The sequence below is a fragment of the Mixophyes fleayi genome, chromosome 4, assembly GCF_038048845.1.
Source record: "Mixophyes fleayi isolate aMixFle1 chromosome 4, aMixFle1.hap1, whole genome shotgun sequence".
Classification (NCBI taxonomy): domain Eukaryota; kingdom Metazoa; phylum Chordata; class Amphibia; order Anura; family Limnodynastidae; genus Mixophyes; species Mixophyes fleayi.
This window is the reverse complement of record NC_134405.1, coordinates 219,191,943-219,211,389: the sequence shown is the minus strand read 5'-3', so window position 1 is coordinate 219,211,389 and position 19,447 is coordinate 219,191,943. Positions and strand designations below refer to the sequence as shown.

Here is a 19,447-nt window from a genome sequence, read left to right as displayed (position 1 = left end):
GGAGCAGGGTCAAAGGGGCCAGTACCGGGGGTAGTTACAGGAAGGCAAAGGCAATCCCTGGACCCACTATTAGGCCTGTATTTGGCTATGGGGATAAAAGTAAATATTTAGAAAGTGAAGTACATAAACATTGTCACGTCAGTGCCTGCATTTAAAGACCTGGATGCAAATCTGATTGGAGAAACAACAGTAAAAAGGGGAAGAAAGGGCATCAAGTCCTTAAGACATTTGGTAATTGGTTGCAGGCTTTTGTGACAATGGACAGTATTATTGGAAAGAAAAATACAGCATACAATGGAAATGGTCCTTCATTTTTGCCAGCTCTTCTGGAAGGGCTAGGATTGCTGCATATAGACTGCCACAGATCCTGCTGCATTAGGAAGTAGTTGTGCGTTTGCAAAGGTGTAACAGGATGGACCTCCTGTACCACCCTGTCGTATTGCCAGGGACCGGCTAGGTTTGTCTTGCCACCGTACCCTTTCTTTATCCCAAATGGGCCCCTCTAAAAGCAGTATGGGCCTTCTGCAACCACTAGGCTCCTTTACCGGCATTTAGAACAGCTTCCTTCTGGGTACCTCTCGCTGCCATCGTATCCCCTTGCTGGGCACTTGGGCTGGTACCCCTGCCCGCTTCCTTCAGATCAGCGTTGCTGTGGATGGTATCACACTGGCCCGAGCTGCAGGACAGCAAGCAGAACGCTGGGTCCCAACAGCTGGATAACAGATAAGAGTGGGCTAATCTGTAGGTCACAGGAATTACAGCAGGTAAGTAGGCATCAATAGCAGGATCTTGAAGCAATGATATTTATTAGATCAAGAAGTCCTTATAAGGACAGTTACGCACTAGTTAGTGGGACTAGGGATCTCTAGAAGCTCAGATGGTATAATACATAACATGGTCATTCTGACACACATTGGCAGTGGCTGGGTAACCCAGCCCCCTTTCTAGCTGACACCACAAAGCATGAGATATTACATTAGATATTTAGCATCGGGATGGAATATATTCTCTAATCTTCAGAAACCAGATTGATGTGAATCTTGTTACGTCTATCTCTCCAAGATATAGATGACAAACTACACAGAATAGAAAGCTAATGACCAGAAATGCTCAAACATACAGATGAAGACTTAATAAAGCAGGGGATTGCTAACCCATGCTTACAAAAACGAATTTCCTGCCACATGGCATACAGCTTTAGAAATAAATACATATCCAATACAAAATTCAATAAATTTGCAATGATATACTTTGGCGCACCTCACTATGAATTAAAATAAATTTAAACAGTAAGGAATCTATAAGCGATTCAGCCACACAAGAGTGATGTGGCAGGTCAGGCACAGGAAACATTTAGAATCTGGGGAGAATGTGGCAGGGAGAGAAGTAGAAAGGGATGAGCAGAGCATGCTCAGCAAGGACAGGCAGATAGTTAGCAGGGATTGGCATGCTCACCCAACCCGAAGATAATGCAGGAAGCAACTGAGCACAGCCCACCCCAAATACCCATGTAGCCCAACCCACCAATGTTTACATTCACCACCTTCATTGGTAAATGATGGAACAATGTGGCTCCAATTCTGAAGTGTGTAATGACTCATGACCAGAAGTGCAGATAGATCTCCAAGGAGTTTACAGAGTCACGATCTTTTCAGCCAATAACTATGACAGATGAAGAGCACAGATTTGAAGGTAGATCTTGTAAAACGTGCATAGTATGAACACGTCAATCGGCATGCTGATCGGTTCTTTCAGTCATTGGTAAAATCATTAACGATATTGCATCGGGAGAAATTTTCTGTAGTGTGTACCCAGCCTTACTGTGGAAAAGGCCCCAATTCTTAGGAAATAGGATCACCATCCTGGACCACTTGAGCCTTCGGGGGGGGGGGGGGGGGGGGGGGGGGGGGGACTCACCAAAACAGGGCAACGCACTGTTAGACCAAATGTAAGCAGTTTATATTTTATCCTGGTAAACTCGAACATGAAATTTTAGTGTTGGATGGATATACTCTTTAAATCAAAACTGGTCACCTACACATTAAACATACTGTATATGGATAGCATTATTTACTATGTGTTTTAGCCACATAGCTTCTTCTGCTTCTAATTTTTTACACATTTTCATGATAAACATGAAGTTTGTCATATTCTAGCCATTCGTGAAAGAACAGTGCATGTATTGTCACAAGCTTGCTAACTGCGTTACTGAGAATGGTTGGAAGTTTGCCAGGGTTTAAAGGCAGGCTCAAATTAGTGTCAAATGATCTTTAGTTCACACCAACAGTCACTTTAAATAATAACTAAGTAGGCCTTAAAGCAGGAAGTTTAAAAGAAAAAAAAAAAATTAGGAGAAGCACAGATTTATAACAGGCTTTCTCAATAATGTGTGTGTGTTAATAACCGTACATTGAAATTTAGCTTTACTGTGAATATTAGGCTTTTCAAAACTGCATGATAGATGCACATTAATATATTTGTTATAAAAATACAGATTTGCTCAAGTTCAGCTCTATACATTAGCTCCAAAATAAATAAAAAAAAAAAATGACCAGAGGACTGAAAAGAGAGGTAACACCAGAAAAATGGAACGTTCGTACAATACTGTGAAATGGTAATCACCATATCCATGACTGCAGTGCTACCAAGAACACAACACAGGACCACCTTGTGCCAGGAGGAATAATTCCTTTACATAAGCCATACTTGCAAACCCGATATTCCAGTCGGTCTCACGGACTCCCGGGAGAGCAGGCAAGTCTCCCGCATCCCGCAACTGCCTAGACTAAATTAAGCAATATGCTGTGAATCGCGTCATTTTGGCACGCCCCCGCGACAAACCGGCATTTCCATTGCGGGGGCGGAGCCAAAATGACGCATTTGGTCGTGCCCCGCCCCCTCTCCTGGACTACACTTGCCAAAAGTAGGCAAGTAGGGCATAATCTAAAACACAAGATAGAACTAGAAGAAATTCTAGATAACTTCACTATTGTTCACAATGTTACACTATAATAGCCAAAATGGTGATGCATGATTTATTTTACATTCCCCATATCACAAGTATTAATTCATTTACACTATATTCTGACACACTATACCTGTTCATACATCTCTTTGTAAGTAATAGTCTGCTTAGTGTCTGTAACTGGACTGTCATGAATAACAGCAAAGTCATCTCCTCGTCCATCTTCTATGTGACGATCAAGAGCATTGTAACAAACATTAAGTTCTCCACCAGTAAACCTAAAAGAGAAAATATTACATCAGGTTTATAAAAATAAATAAAAAACAAATATATATATATTTTTTTTTTTTTCAGTAACATAATAAAAAGGACTGTCTATGTCAATTTAAGGTAATAGCTGTAAATATTTACAGGTTTTAAATTTACATTTTTTCACATCCTTGTTTATATATAGGCCGAACAATACAGCCTAAATGATACTTTAATTAGTTAACTTAAGCTGGAGCTATATTATATGAAGCAGAGAACTAGAACATAATCCCAGACTATACTGTATGAAGTCCAACAATAGAATTAAATCCTACACGGCTAAAACTATTTTATAGAAAGTAAATACTAGAATTGTTACTTGTAGCTGGATGCTAGAACTGTATTATACAATCAGCTGGATCTAAATAACTAGCTTCCAACAATTCCTTGATTTAGAACCTGTAAAGGATTTTTAAAGACATATCGCTGGCAAGGTCCTTTTCTTTTCATTTGGCCCTGACCAGCTACACACTAATGCGTCTATTATATTGTACAGGATTATTATAATTGATAGAGATAAAATATATTTTTTAACTTTGAACAGTTTATTTAAAAAAAGCAAAAACAAAATAAAAAAAAAAACCACACATCCCCTTCCTCACACCTCACACATACAAATCTCACATACTGTAGTTTGGTAAATTTAACACCCAAATGTCAAGGGGGAAGGGGGGGTGAGGGAGGATGAAATATAAAAGTAACATACTACCAAAACTACTGGTATCCATTTCCAAATGTCAAGCCTCATGCATATTAAATTATTAAATTAATCCCGCTTTCATTTTTAATATACAATTAGATTGTATAATGTGTAAAGATGGCTGTTGCAACAAGGATAGCCAGGCAACCGCCTAGTAGGATGATGTGTGCTATCTCTGTGGCAGAGGCTCACACACCCCATGGGAATGCAGATTCAAGTACAAACTCTGTAAAAACTTCAACAAAAAGGGACATATACAAAGAGTCTGGTGTAATGGAAAAAAAAGGAAGATGAAAAAGACTGATTAACAAAACTAAATACACATATGCTGTGGAGGGAACAAGTCTGATGCCGACAATGAAAACAGACTGGCCATTCAACAACTTTTCAGTGTAAATAGGTGAGACAAACAAGCAACCCGGCTAATGCCACAGCTAAATGGTCAAACCATAGAAATGGAATTGGGTTTACTGTATCTTTTGTGTCTCAGTATGCATATGAGCAACATTTTCAAGAGTCCAAAGTTCTTAAATCGGAGTTATTACTGAAAACATTCATGGTGGAGAAGATAGTTCTATTTGGGATAATGCCCATAATGAATCAGTATAAGAACCAGAAGTGCACATTTTACTTGTCAAGAAAAGAGGTCCAATGCATTGGGGTTGAGTGTGACAGCACAAGCTTCAGTCAGATTGGAGGTAAATATAAAGTTGAGTCCCTCGCAGTCCATTTCCCCTAGCTTTAACTACGATTTGCCTGTTCTCCAAGATGAAATCTTTAATTTATCAATATATCAAGGGAAAACTCGCTTATAGAGGGACTCACAACCCAGTTCCACAAGGTCTTTCCTGTACCCTATGCAATATGGCAGAAGGTCAAAGCTAAGTTACGTTGGTTGGAAATAGCCAGAATTTAGTCCAAAGTGGATTAAAGTCCTTGAGCAACAGTTCATGTAGCACGAAAGCACGCGAGCGATTACTTCAAGATCATTGGCAAGAAAATGTATCAGGAGGGCAAAGGTTCATCACAATAGACCTAGCAGACATTTATCTGCAGATGGAGATGGAAGAAGAATCCAAAATACTGTTCACCATCAATAAGCACAAAGACCTACACCGCTATAATAAGTTGGTGTTTGGTAACACCTATGCTTCAGTCATCTGGCAGCTAACAATGGACTTACAAGAAGTTCTCGGTACTCAATGACTTCACTGTAATGGGAGCATTGAGTAAAGAACATTCTAGAGTAGTTCAAGATGTCCTACAGCTGCTAGAACAGTATGGGGGGATACAGCCAAACGAGACAAGTGTAAGTGCTTAAAAACATCTGTTACATACAATGGATACACCATAGATGCTCAAGGACTGTCAAGAGAAAGTTAAAGCAGTTTTAAAATCCTTACGGCCTCAAAAATGTCTCCCAGCTGCCTTTTTGGAATTCTTCAATTATCACAATAGATTCTTGCCAAATCTAGCGAGAGTGCTCCACCCATTGCATCGGATCTTATAAAGTGAAAAGAAATGGTTGCGGTCTGAAGAATGTGAACTTACTTCTAAAATGACAAAAGAACTGGTAACATCTGACACCGCGCTAGCCCACTATGACTCCTTGCTCTCTGTTAAGCTGGTTTGCGATGCGTCAGCGTATGGAATAGAAGCCGCAATGTCCAACAAAACGGCAGAGGGGAGTGAGGCCAATTGCCTTTGATAGCAGCCTGGATGCAAAGGTTGAGTAACTATGCTCAAATAGATAGAGAAGCATCAGGTCTGGTAAGGGGAGTGAACAGCTTGAATTAATGCTCATATGGCAAGAAATTTACTCTTGTAACAGATCTCCAACTACTAATATCCACATTTAATCCTTGAAAAGTCAACTGTTGCAGTTGGCTTTATGCTTAGGAAGCACAGCTATGACATGAAGTTCAAAAGAACCATGCTAACGTAGATTGGCTGTCCCAATTGTGGTGGGAACCTGCCCCTAAGACAGCAGTAGACGGGACATATTCAATATATTTGCACTAGCACAAGTTGAAAGCCCCCTATTACAGAAACAATTATACAATGGGATACCAGCAGAGAGGTATTACTAGCCCAAGTGTATGCAGCTACTTAAAAGGGATGGACAGGCCCACTAAAGCTATTACAGTACTACCATGGTAGAACAAACTGACTATATCATGTGGGGAATTAAAATCATATATCACTGCAAAATTTCAGGTGAGAACACAAGAAGAACTCCATGTAGGATACCTTGTAATTGTTAAAATGAAAACACTTGCTAGAAGCTTCGTCTGGTGACCAAAGCTCAACCAACAACTTGAGCTACTAGCCAAAGGATGCTCCGAGTTTTAACAAGTACAAAACATGCCTCAATCAGCACCACTGTGTCCATGGGAATGACCGACTACACTGTGGTGGTTAGTCAAGTTGACTTTGTAAGGCTGTTCATGGGGACTACATTTCTGGTGGTAATTGACACTTGTTTCAAGTATTTACCATGGCCTCCACTACAGCTATTCACACTATAAAATGAGCTACATAACCTGTTTGGCAAAAACAAGTTTACGCAAACAACTTGTCAGCTATAATGGACCTTGGGACCATGCTTCTACATGCAGATATATTTCTAAAATGTTTAAATACATTATAAATTGCATGGTATAACTTAAAATATGGCATATTTCCAATATATTTACACACATTAGGGGTAATATGTAAAACACAGTTCTGGGAAGGCACATTCCAGGATCAGGATCAGTATCTCTGAATTGTCTTACTGTTTTTGTTAATCCTCTTTTGTATTTCTTTATATTGTCTATTTATTGCCTTCCGCTTCTTTCACTCGTGACTATACACTTTGTTCCCTTTTTCTGTTTTCCCACTTCTGCCTTCATCCCCTTTCCCCCTTTCTCCTCTATTGTTTCCGTCTGTCCCCCCTTCTTCATATCTGATCCCTTGCATAATGCCTCATCCCCGCAGAGTCGTCCACCTTTTACTGCTCCATCTGCTCCCCCCCTTCCCATCCCCTCCTGACTTCCCAGTGTCTACCCTGCACACACACATTTCTCTCCATCGCCCACGTTATTCTCCCAAGACCCCTGTTCCCCCCTCCCAGTGCCCCTACCCAACTGCCCTATCAACCGGGACACAGTTGGATTTATGAGGCCCCCTCCCCCTCCATCAGCCCAACTCTGCAGTATCTTGGCCTTATCCCCTGGCCGCCTATAACATTACAACCCCCCCCCCCCACTCGCTCAGCCCAATCATGCGCCAAACCCCCCTTTCACACTTAGTACTGCACTGGTGTGTCCAGGTAGGAACGGGTAATAAATTTGCTAGATGACTTCTTGGTATAGGTCCGGCCAACTCGTCGGCATGCGAAGATATGCTCAAGTCAGCCCAATTTCTTTTTACAGTGCTAGGGGTTCAAGTAGCTCAGGAGAAGACAGAGGGATCCTCCCCCTGCCTCGCATTTTTGGGCATTGAAATAGACACAGTAGCTGGTTGCTGTCTGGCCGTAGATAAGGTAGCCAAGTTACAGCGCTCGATTGCCTCGGCCCAGTACTTACAGAAACTACCTCTGCGGAAAATACAGACTTTGCTAGTTTTATTTAATTTCACATGCAAGGTAATGCCCACAGGCAAGATTTTCCGCAGAAAGCTGCAATTAGATCTCGGACGAGATCAGAGGAGATCTGATAGTTTGGTCCAGCTTTCGGGCATCATTTAATGGTATATGTATATGGCCTTCAGCACCTGTATCCAGTAAAGAGTTGGACTTACATAAGGATGCATCATGGTCCTGCGGGTTCAGAGCTTACTTTCAAAGAGCTTTGTGTGCATCCAGATGGCCCGAGGCATGGTTTAGCAGCGGGCTGGTGAACAACATATTTGTCCTGGAGTTATTTCCCATCATAGTTGCAGTGGAACTATGGGCTCCACTACTCCGTGGTCAGGAAATTGCATGCTGGTGCGACAATCTAGTAGTGGTATAGTGCAAAAAAAAAAATCAGAGTGCATTTTCCCCTCAAGCGATAAATCTGCTTAATAGATTTACCCTCAGGAGAGCATATCGAGCAGCCTGGCGTCAATGGTTTACCTTCCTAGAGTCATGGGGAAGTAGTGAAATAATCCAAAGCGACGACATGTTTGTGTCTAGGACAAATTTCGGGAATGCACTACCAACTCATCAGTTGCCGTTTTGTTAGCTGGTATATCCTTCATGTCTTGTATGCGGGGTAAGACCAACCTCATGAAGAATTTCTTAATAGCCAAAGCCCTTAGTGGATGGAGTAAGATGCAACCCTGTGAGGAAGATAGTAGATGCCCCATATCTGTAGGTTATTTTGGGGCCTTTCGAGTTAGTGAACTAGTGGACCTATCTCAGCACACGATAGGCACTGTGCTACTCACTAGGTGTGTTAACATTTCTGCCTCACAGGTGTCCTGCAAAATCCTTTGCTCTAAAATGAACTAGCTGGGCAGAGGACATTTGTTAACATTACCCGCCAACAGAGATAATACGATATGCCCAGTAGCACCATGTACCCGTTTTGAGTGTTTACGGCCCATAGATGGAGTTCCGTGGTTGGTTCACGCGAAGGGAACCTTCCATACTAAAATTCAATTTAACGCCCTATTGAAAAAGTCCTTAGTACATGTGGGCCTGGACCCAGCCTTTTATGGCACCCACTCCTTCAGGATTAGGATGGCTACAGCCACAGCCGAGACTGAGGCTTCCATCAATACCATTAAGTTCCTGGGTCAATGGAAATCCAATGCTTATAAAACATACATACCGCCCCAGCAATAACAATGGTTTTCTTTGTTTTTTCCTTTCCTCCTCTTGCTCTCCTACGTCAGTAAACTAGGGTTTGCCAGTTCCTCACTTATAGCAGTTGCATAAAGGAATTTTTCGCATTTTCTTCTCAGAACAAGGCCTGATTAGTGGTGAGCCCCAGAGTTTTTAGCCTTCACATGGGTTACAGCACCCCGTTCTTTCACTCCTTTCCTGCCTATATATCTTGTACAGTTTCACCCATGTAACAAGGACAGTGAGTATATGGTCAGATTTGGACGGTTTCCGACAACCAATTACTTTGTTTGCCTCTAGGTGATTGTGTGGAAAAAATTTGTATATGGGTGGTTGGACACTCATATGTGTACTGGACAGCCAGGCACCCTGCTAACAACTGCTTCCTTTGCGCACTCCCTTAAACCGTACTTTAGCCAGGTAGGAGAGGTTTAAGATGATCAGCCCAAATGCCTTTGTCGTCAGAGATAGAAAAGTCTAACCCCCCGGACATATTGGTCCTACATTTGTGAGGTAATGACTTGGGGAAAGGCAAGTCCCTCGATTTAATTACTGCCATCAGAGAGGACTTGCAGTTGATAAAAGCACGATGGCCAGCGGTAACTTTATGTTGGTCAGACGTGATCCTCAGACTCCCTTGGAGAAGTCTGATCCCGGGCCCTTGCTATTCAGAGTGTGCTGAAGAAATTGAACAAGTCCACAGGGCGAACAGAAAGGGAATTAGGAGGTTTTTGCATTAATCATCTCTTAATCACCTCCGATCAGGGTCATATCTATAGAATAGACAGGGTCCACCTCACGGAAGAAGAGTTATTTTATTGAGCAGATATTCTGGAGATTAAGGGGTAGTAGTTCGATCATTGTGAGTCCAGAGGAGGCATGATCACTGGCGCCAGATTTAGCACCGGCCAGTCGTAAAGAACTTTAGTCCTGGGACCAGAGGTTAGTGCCAGATGGCCACACACTATTTGGTTATTGCTATTGGTTGTGCCGCCTCGCAATTTGCCTTCTCCTTCAACATTTATCTTTAATAAACTGTGATCTTTAGTTTTGCCAACAAACTCTTGTGTCATGTTTTAAGTGTATTTGTGTGTTTATAGCAGTGAAAGCAACATCTTCAATCTGCATTTTAGACAAGTATTTTCTAATGAAAAAATGTTAACAGCGATTATGATTATTTTCTTTTTTTTGTTATTTCTGTCCCATTCACTTGAATGGACAGAAACCCTCAGAGCAATTGTAACGTGAAAAATCTTTTGCCTAAATCACAAAATCAATCTGGACACAGCCTTATAAAAACCCAGCAGCTAATAAAATAAATACATTTTAAAAACGACAAAATGGCTGTTTTGGCCTAGTTAACCGGTCAGCTTCCATGTATTAAATATATTTCAAACAGCTAATATTCTAATTTCTTGTATAAAAAATATGATAAACATTTATTAGGATATCTGCGTGTAGAAGGAAAAAAAAGTCTGAAGGGAATAAAAAAAAAAAAAAAAAAATATATATATATATATAAGGATTGATAATTCTCTTGTGATGTTTAAAATATTCATTACACAAGAATAATCAAGGAAGAGATAAAAGCATAAAACCACACAAAAACCATTCTCCATCCTAGATTTAACTGAATGGAGTAGTGTAAAAACAGCTTTTCCTCTTGATTAAAGGTTTTGGTAATGTAAATACTTCCCTAGTCCCTGTGGGCTATATTTTATCTAATAAAAAATGACTAATTGGCGTCAGTAGAGAAATGTCAATCAGTATAATGAACTGGAAAAATAGTCAGTGTATTAGAATATTTCTAACAGATAATTATTTAATTTAAGGTTTTGAGTATCATCTGTCAAATTGGATACTTCCTCAATAAAACCTAATTGTATGCATAGCGGATCATAAAATTGTATACGCTCACATAATTATAACCCAAGTTACTTTAAGATCTCATTACATCAAGGGAAAACAATTCGGCTCTAACAATATGGACAATTTAATAATGTTTTTCAGTGTTCCAGTAGCAATAATGAGTATTTATTTGGTCATTTTCCCGACAACTGAAGTACGAGCACAATTATAGCAAATGTATTGGGCATCCAAAATATTGCTTAAAGGCACTCTATTGTAATGATGGGGTTTCAAAAATAAATTGTCAAGCTTATACTTTATTTATAAGTGCACAGTGCAATTTGGGGGAATCATTTATAAATGATAGGATTTTTTTTCTCACTCATTTTATGAAAAATTTATTTATACAGTGTTACTATGTGACCATTTTAAGGATACCGAGGTAACGTTTAGTCAAACTTGCCAACATTTTGGATCCTGGTGGCAGTGCGGGGGACTTGGCAAAAAGTTGGTGAAAGACATTTACCACACTGAAAATTACACACTCTTGTACCTCCCCCAGCGTCTTTGTCACTTCGATGTGAAATCCAACTACTGAGCCACCATCTTCACTCCTCTACCCACATTGCTGGGAGTGTGCTCAATGTCCTCACACATTTGTGAGCACCAAAATAAAGCACATTCCACGGAGGCTTTGATGTCTCCACAGGCACAATCCTGGACCATCCTGACAGGAGTAGTGACTCCTAATCTACACTGTCCTGAAATGAGAACAACCCATCTCACGGCATCTGCATCTTTTAAAATCTCCATATTTTCCCACAGTGGTATGTCTTCAGATTGGCATTGTTATAGTATCCAGACAAGTGCGCAAGTCATTGCGTCTAACTGAATTCCCCACTAAGGCGCATGTACATAAAATACATACATAGGTGATTAACACAACACACTCCCAGCAATGTAAAACACAAACAAGACAAGAAGGAGTGTCAAGCAGGCTAAACCTCAGGTTTATGCTTAAACAAATTATTTATGTGTAACCCCTGGAACCAGTGCTTGCCTATACAGGAAGGGCAGGTACAGAGATTTTAGCGATAAGGGAGGAGCCGCCGCTGATGTGGGTCAATATAATGCTTAGTCACGTGCTGGAACCTCCACATCCAAGCATGCTCAAAGAGTGACGAAGGAGGAAGTGATGTCCAAGCACACCAGTTGCTGAGAGATTCACCCAGTACAGTAGCCCGGCTAAGCTAGAGGTCTGGTCTTTAACTGTTGGGACTAGTCTTCCCCCTCAGCTGTTATATATATCTTGCTCAAGGGGTTACTAACTCCCTCTTGTTTTTTTGTAAGAATTATTAGGAGGTGCAGAGACTACCACCAGATCATTGTCTTCATCCTACTAGACATATTATTGGGTCTACAACCCAAATGTATCATTATCTTCAAAGTGAGAATCATAATCTAGTCTTCAACATCATAGTGGTTGTAAAGACTTCCATCACTATATGTTGCTACCTTATCTTTTACAAACTCAGAGCGAGTTGATATTATCAGTTCTAAAGCTCCATTTCATCCATGTCTCCTGTTAGAGACACTAGACAGATCAGGGGTGTGAATGCCTGTAGTTTTAAAATTTGTGTGCTTCAAGTCAAGTCGTTTATACAAAAGAGTGGCATGTTTAACATGTTATTGCTACCGACCTCATTGTAATGAGTTTTAATTAGTTATTACTGTTACCAATCTATGTCATTAAGAGCACTGTCGTTGCTGATTCTGCCATGTCATGGATGTTAGTATGGATTCTCTTACAGCATGTTATTGCAAAAATGCCATTGTCACTGAGCTATTGATCAATAAATGGTTTGTATAGTATATAATGAAATCTTATATGAAAATAAGTAACACATGAGCTTAAAATTATACATAAATATTGGTTCAATCAGATTTCAATGGGAAAAGTGCTTAATGGGGTGATATGAACCAATCCCACAGCAATACTGGTTTGAAGGACAGTAGTTTCTAGGATATAGAAAGAGAATGAATGTAAGTTCCGCATGAACTGTGTAGAGGGATGGTAATGGGTAGAATAGCTTAGGTAGGTAACAAGAGTGGTTCATAAGCCTGCCTAAAAAAAAAGTGTAAGCTTTCATGAAATGCTTTGTCAGGTTAGCTCACGAATAGATGATCCTGCTGTCTCCACTGGTATTGGCTAGACTTCCCTAGAGGCGTGGAATCTTACAAGGTGGAAGGTATTCACCAGAGACTCCCGCAAGGGAATTTGGGCTTCAGTGGCTTCCACCCTGCAGGTCGCGGCCCTCCAGAAAAGTTGCCAGTGAGACAGATGGAGAACAGATTGAATAGCAGAAGGAATCCAATTCGGACATCAAATGGTGATAATAAGGATTACCACTTTATTATAAAATATAATACAAAGTTCACTGAAGGTTGAAGAAACTGTAGATGATGATCACGATAATATACAGAGAGTAGGAACCATCAGTAAAATTCAATAATGCAGACTGAATGCCTAAGGCAAAGTCACCACTTATACCACTAAGGAGTGGATCATAATACATAGTTCAATGAAGTTACTGGAGATGAACAGATCAATGAAATCCAGATATGCAGCAGCGATGAATCACTGCTCACTATGGAGATGTAAAACGAGCCAGCACTAGACAACGATGTTGATAGGGTAGATACCAAGCGTTGTTCCCACGGCAGGTACACTGAGGTCAGCAGGGTCAGGTTTATACAGCAACGATGAGCCACAGCTTACCACAAGGATGTGGAACGAAACAGCAGTAGTCAGCGGTGTAACCAGGATAGATGACAGGCGATTGCCACGATAATGGATCTGGTGCACAAGGATCAGCATAGTCCAAATATATACAGCAACGATGGGCCACAGCTTACCACAGGGATATGGAACAAGGCAGCAATAGTCAATAGTGCAGTCTGAGTAGGTAGCGGGTGTTAATCACAGCAATTACCACAAGTAGTGGAACTGGTGCACAGAGATCAGCAGAGTCCAGATATATACAGCAACAATGAGCCACAACTTCCCACAGGGATGTGGAACGAAACAGCAGTAATCAGTGGTGCAGACAGGATGAATAGCGGGCGTTGATCATAACGATTACCACAGTAGTGGAACAGGTGCACAGAGGTCAGCTGAGTCCAGACACACAGCAGCGATGAAGCACAGCTTACCACAGAGATGTGGAACACGGCAGCAGTAGTCAGTGGTGCAGGCTGAGCAGGCAGTGGATGTTGATCACAGCGATTACCACAGGTAAGCGGAACAGGTGCGCAGAGGTCCATGAAGTCCACACACACAGCAGCGATGAAGCACAGCTTACCACAGAGATGTGGAACACAGGGGGGCATCAGAATCAGGTCAGGTATGACTTGAAGAACCAGCAATGAAAGGAGGGGCCTTATAAAGGGAGGCTGACCAGTAGCAGAACTGACTAACACTCAGGTGAGGTAATCACAAGTACAAGGCATAGCTGACAGCCTGTACTAAGAAGAGAGATTTAAAGTGAAAGTCAGTGTGTTTAAAGGCTCAGGTGGAGACACCCCGGGAACGGAGTGTGACATGCTTGAAGGTGTGTAGGTTAGGGGAAACTATTGTGGTACAAAGAAGGGAATTCCACAGATTGGGTCCTGCCTAAAAAATGGCCCTGTAGCCTGAAATGGAAGCACAGATCTTAATAGCTTTTGTATGTTAGAAGTATTTTAGATTGGATTCTGTACAGGCAACCAATAGTGGGACTGACAGAGCAGAGCAATAGTAGAAGAACATTTGCGGGGAAATTTAGTCTAGAGGCTGTATTTAATATAGACTGTAGGCGTGAAAGTCTGATTCAGGGGAAGACCAGTAAGAAGGGACAAGCAATAGTCAATGCAGGAGATTATGAGGGTATAAATTCAAGTATTTTGCAGGGTGATACATGCATATTCTGGAAAGGCTTCTTATATGTATGGATTTGAATGTAGATTGCATTGCGAGGGAAACACATGAATTGGCACTTATTTAACAATATAATTACATGAAAACAGGAGTAATAAGAAAACATAGTTAAACTAGATATAAAATATGTTTTCTAGAGATAATCACCACTTATCATATCTCTGCCCTTTCCTTTCCCCCAAATTAAGTAAATGGTTAACTACTTATGGTAGGGTGACTATAGGTTCAGAGAACTATAATAGTAGTAAAGTAATTCATTTATTGAAAAGTCAACATAAAGTAAATTATGCGAGATACACAAGCTCACAACACTTGTCAAAGAAGACATATTACATAATACTAATCATGTTGTCACACAAAGTAAGTGTTACAGAGGTTAGAAAAAGCTGTGCAGAATGCAAAGGTATTTGACACAAAGGTACTTGCACATGTGTGTAATGTGGCTACAGTATAGAGACAACAGTTTAACCCAGGGCATGCAACATATTGTATTGTTTACACTAAAGGCAGGGCTTGAGCAAAATATGTGCTGCATAAATTATGTAGCTACTAGGTGCATGTGTGTCATCTACCAGATTTAAAAATAGCTAGTTTAACATGTTGCATTTCTAAGAAAAAGTAATTATACTTTAAGCAGTCCTGTGACCAGATCACTCATCTACTGTCATGGCCAAAAGTTTTGAGAATGACAAGTATTGGTTTTGCTGCTTCATTGTTTTTAGACATTTTTGTCAGAAGTTGCTATGGTATACTGAAGTAAAATTACAAGCATTTCATAAGTGTCAAAGGCTTTTATTGACAATTACATTAAGTTTATGCAAGGAGTCAATATTTTCAGTATTGACCCTATTTGAAGACCTCTGCACATTGCTGTCAATCAACTTCTGGGTCACATATTGACTGATGGCCGCACATTCTTTCCTAATCAATGCTTTGAGTTTGTCAGAATGTGTGTGTTTTTGTTTGCCCACCTGCCTCTTGAGTATTGACCTCAAGTCCTCAATGGGATTAAGGTCTGGATTGTTTCCTGTCCATGGACACAAAATTTAGATGTTTTGATCCCCGAGCCACTTAGTGATCACATTTGCCTAATGGCACAGTGCTCCATCATGCTGGAAAAGGCATTGTTCATCACCAAACTGGTCTTGGACGGTTGGGAGAAGTTGCTCTTGGAGGATGGTTTGGTACCATTCTTTATTCATGGCTGTGTTCTTAGGCAAAATTGTGAGTGAGCCCACTTTCTTGGCAGAAAAGCAACCCCACACATGAATGGTCTCAGGTTGCTTTACTGTTGGCATGATACAGGACTGATGGTAGCTCTTACCTTTCCTTCTCCGGACAAGCGTTTTTCCAGACACCCCAAACAATCTGAAAGGGAATTCATCAGAGAAATTGACTTTACCCTAGTCCTCAGCAGTCCAATCTCTGTGCCTTTTGCAGAATATCAGTCTCTCCCTTATGTTTTTCCTGGAGAGAAATGGCTTCTTTGCTGGCCTTCTTGACACCAGGCCATCCTCCAAAAGTCTTCGCCTTACTGTGCGTGCAGATGCACTCACACCTGCCTGTCATTCCTGAGCAGGGTCTGCACCAGTGGTGCCCTGATCCCGCAGCTGAATCAACTTTATGAGATGGTTCTGGTGCTTGCTGGACGTTCTTGGGCGCCCTGAAGCCTTCTTCACAACTATTAAACCTCACTCCTTGAAGTTCCTGATGAGCCAATAAATGGTTGCGTATAGGTGCAATCTTACTAGCAGCAATATCCTTTCCTGTGAAGCCCTTTTTGCGCAAATCAATGATGACTGCACGTGTTTCCTTGCAAGTAGCCATGGTTAACAGAGGAAGAACAATGATTTCAACCACCAACCTCCTTTTAAAGCTTCACGTCTGTTATTCTGGGCTCAATCAGCATGACAGAGTAATCTCCAGCCTTGTCCTCGTCAACACTCTCACCTATGTTAACGAGAGAATCACTGACCTGATGTCAGATGATCCTTTTGTGGCAAGGCTGAAGTGCAGTGAAAATGTTGTTTTTGGGATAAAGTTCATTGTCATGGCAAAGAGGGACTTTAATTGCAATTTATCTGATCACTCTTCATGATATTCTGGAGTTTATGGAGATTGCAATCATGAAATTGGGGCAGCAGACTTTGTGAAAAATAATATTTGGGTCATTCTCAAAATGTTTGGCCAGGACTGTAGAATAATCTTGCTTTGCTACATGCTAGACTTTTGGACTATGTAGCAAGGAAACATGAGGTTCTAACAGAACCCTGTTAACATGGAAATGAGCATTGTATCTAGGATATTATGCTCTGTCCCGGATATGCTTCTTGCAGCCCACACAGTAGTGGTCCAACTGGCAACCCTGCAAAGCTACTCTCTGTCTTCAGTTCCCATAAAAGGTCCATATACCATATCTCCCAACTAATGAAGTTGGAGAATCGGGACAATGAAGGTAACGTCATGGAGTCTTAGCCCGCTGTTGCAGAGCGGGCATGGCCACGTCTTGGTAAAGCGAGTCACCTCCCCTGAGGTCATATTTAGCGTTTCTGAAGAGGTAGAGCACCCCCAAACCCTTTTCCAATAAACACATTCCTGTATTGCCCATGTACAAGGGCCATGTGATCATGAACTCACATCCCTCCAAAAATTCTAGCAATCCTGACTGTGGGAACAAGGAGAAGTGGGTCCGTCCCCTAGAATTGGGACTGTCCCGCCTAAGTTAGGATATACTCCATTGAATTACATTTTTTGAATAGTATATGAGCAGTGAACAGAGTTTATAACAGAAGTAATTTTCAAGAAAATGGCTGGACAGCTCCAAACTAGATAAAAGAGCAACACACAAAATGCAATACCTAAATATACAGATAGTCTCTTAAACATATGCTTTGTCACACCAACTTACGCAACTAAAATAGTTGGTAATAAAAGTATAAAATGCAACAGTGAACTTTATTATGTGCTATATAGCCATGAAGACAGTTATCCAGATAGGAACAGAAAACCACACAGGAGGTAAAAAAAATAAATTAATAACTATACAGACAGAAAAACTTTGAACTTTTAACCCAGGAAAAAAAAAACCTCTTACAACATCTCAAGTTATTTTGATAATGAAGTCAAAGATCGTGTTTTCTTTTCATGGAAACACTCCATTGATTTACCTTTCACCTATCATAACCATAGTTTAGACAGTACAACAGGCTGGGGTAGAAACAAATGGGCTTAGAAAGATATAAGTTGATTAAAAATAAAACCATATAATTTAACAAAATAAAGCATTAACTACATTTATAACAAGAGCAAAACTATTCCTTGTTCATGGGCCCCTTGGACGCTCTCGCTGCTGTGCAAAAACTGGGCCTGTGTTTCAAATAACTGAATCATTGAAGGGAGAAAGGTAACCTTCTTTGTGTACTGTACATTGTTCTTTAACTTGGATTCTAGAAGCACTTTATTATTTAGCACATTTCAGTACCATAAATTTAAATTAACATGTGACATGCTGTTCCACAGATTAAAAACATGCTTTTTAGATAAATAAAGATCAAACCAACAATTTGAAACAGCCTATTAAAAACAACTGAAAACAACTATATATATATATATATATATATATATATATATATATATATATATATATATATATATATATATATATATATATATATATATACTGGACGGATTCATGGACCATAAAAAGTCAAACTTGTACAGTAGTTATGTAACGTAAAACTAAGTTTAGTTTAAAACTAGTGTTTAGGGAGAACAGGTCTATATTTTTTAGGGGGGGTTGCAGTTGCACACATACAATGGTGGGGACACATAGAGCATAAAGCATTATAATAAATAATAAAACACCTGTCAGAATTTCTTGAAAAGTAAGACAACTGCTGGATGAGTCTGAGGGCTAGATTTACTAAGCTGCGGGTTTGAAAAAGTGGGGATGTCGCCTATAGCAACCAATCAGATTCTAGCTTTCATTTATTTAGTACCTTCTACAAAATGATAGCTAGAATCTGATTGGTTGCTATAGGCAACATCCCCACTTTTTCAAACCCGCAGCTTAGTAAATCTAGCCCTGACTCTTGCTTTATAATAGATTGTAAGATATATTCTAAAGAGAGTTATGGGCATCCTACTAAGGTCATCGCTGAGCCATTTCCTCAGCTTCTTGTTGAGCCATCTGAGTTCTCTATTGGGCAGTCACTTAAGCTCTTTGCTCAGCCATGTGACCCCAGACAGCAAGCAACAGATTGACAATTTATCAAATCATACTGAACAAATTAGCATTTTAAGCACAAATTTTCCTGATGAATGAAAAATTTGTTTCAGGTCCATGACATAAAGTTGACAAACATACATACAACTAGTGGTGAATATGAAGAAAAGACAAAGTCCCATTCCTAAGGCATTAATATTTTTAAGAATATATTGGCCAAGTTGGATGTTGTCAAGCTACTTTTAATATTTTGGTATTTAAACTCCTGTTAAGTTTATAATATAAAACCTTGCCCCACTTTCACTGTCCATATTCAGTATCTGAATTATATGACAACACACACAGTTGTATATTTAGATAATTATTACAAAAGTAATTTATTTAAAACCACAAATATGAATAAGGAAATGAGCACCAGAATCTGTGGGGATTAGTTACAAGTAAAGTGAGGGGACAGAATTGAAGGTGCTGAGAGCTACACAAGAGACAAAGTGTAAGGGCCCAAGTAAATAGTGATGTTACCCCGCAATGAGGGTTGAGAGTCAGCTGACAGTGCCAGAGCCAATTAAATAGAATATTACCCCCACAGAGGAGTGTGAGTGAATATTGCT

The 19,447-nt window shown here is 40.3% G+C and overlaps 1 protein-coding gene across 1 annotated transcript in view; it reads right to left on the bottom strand.

Annotated features, from left to right (window-relative positions):
* The window catches only part of ACSS3 (acyl-CoA synthetase short chain family member 3), a 187,775-nt gene that overhangs the window by 79,664 nt on the left and 88,664 nt on the right, over nt 1-19,447 (bottom strand). Inside the window, exon 4 of the mRNA XM_075209354.1 lies at nt 3,099-3,243. Within this exon, the coding sequence (XP_075065455.1) occupies nt 3,099-3,243 (145 nt within the window). The remainder of the gene's footprint in view (nt 1-3,098; nt 3,244-19,447) is intronic.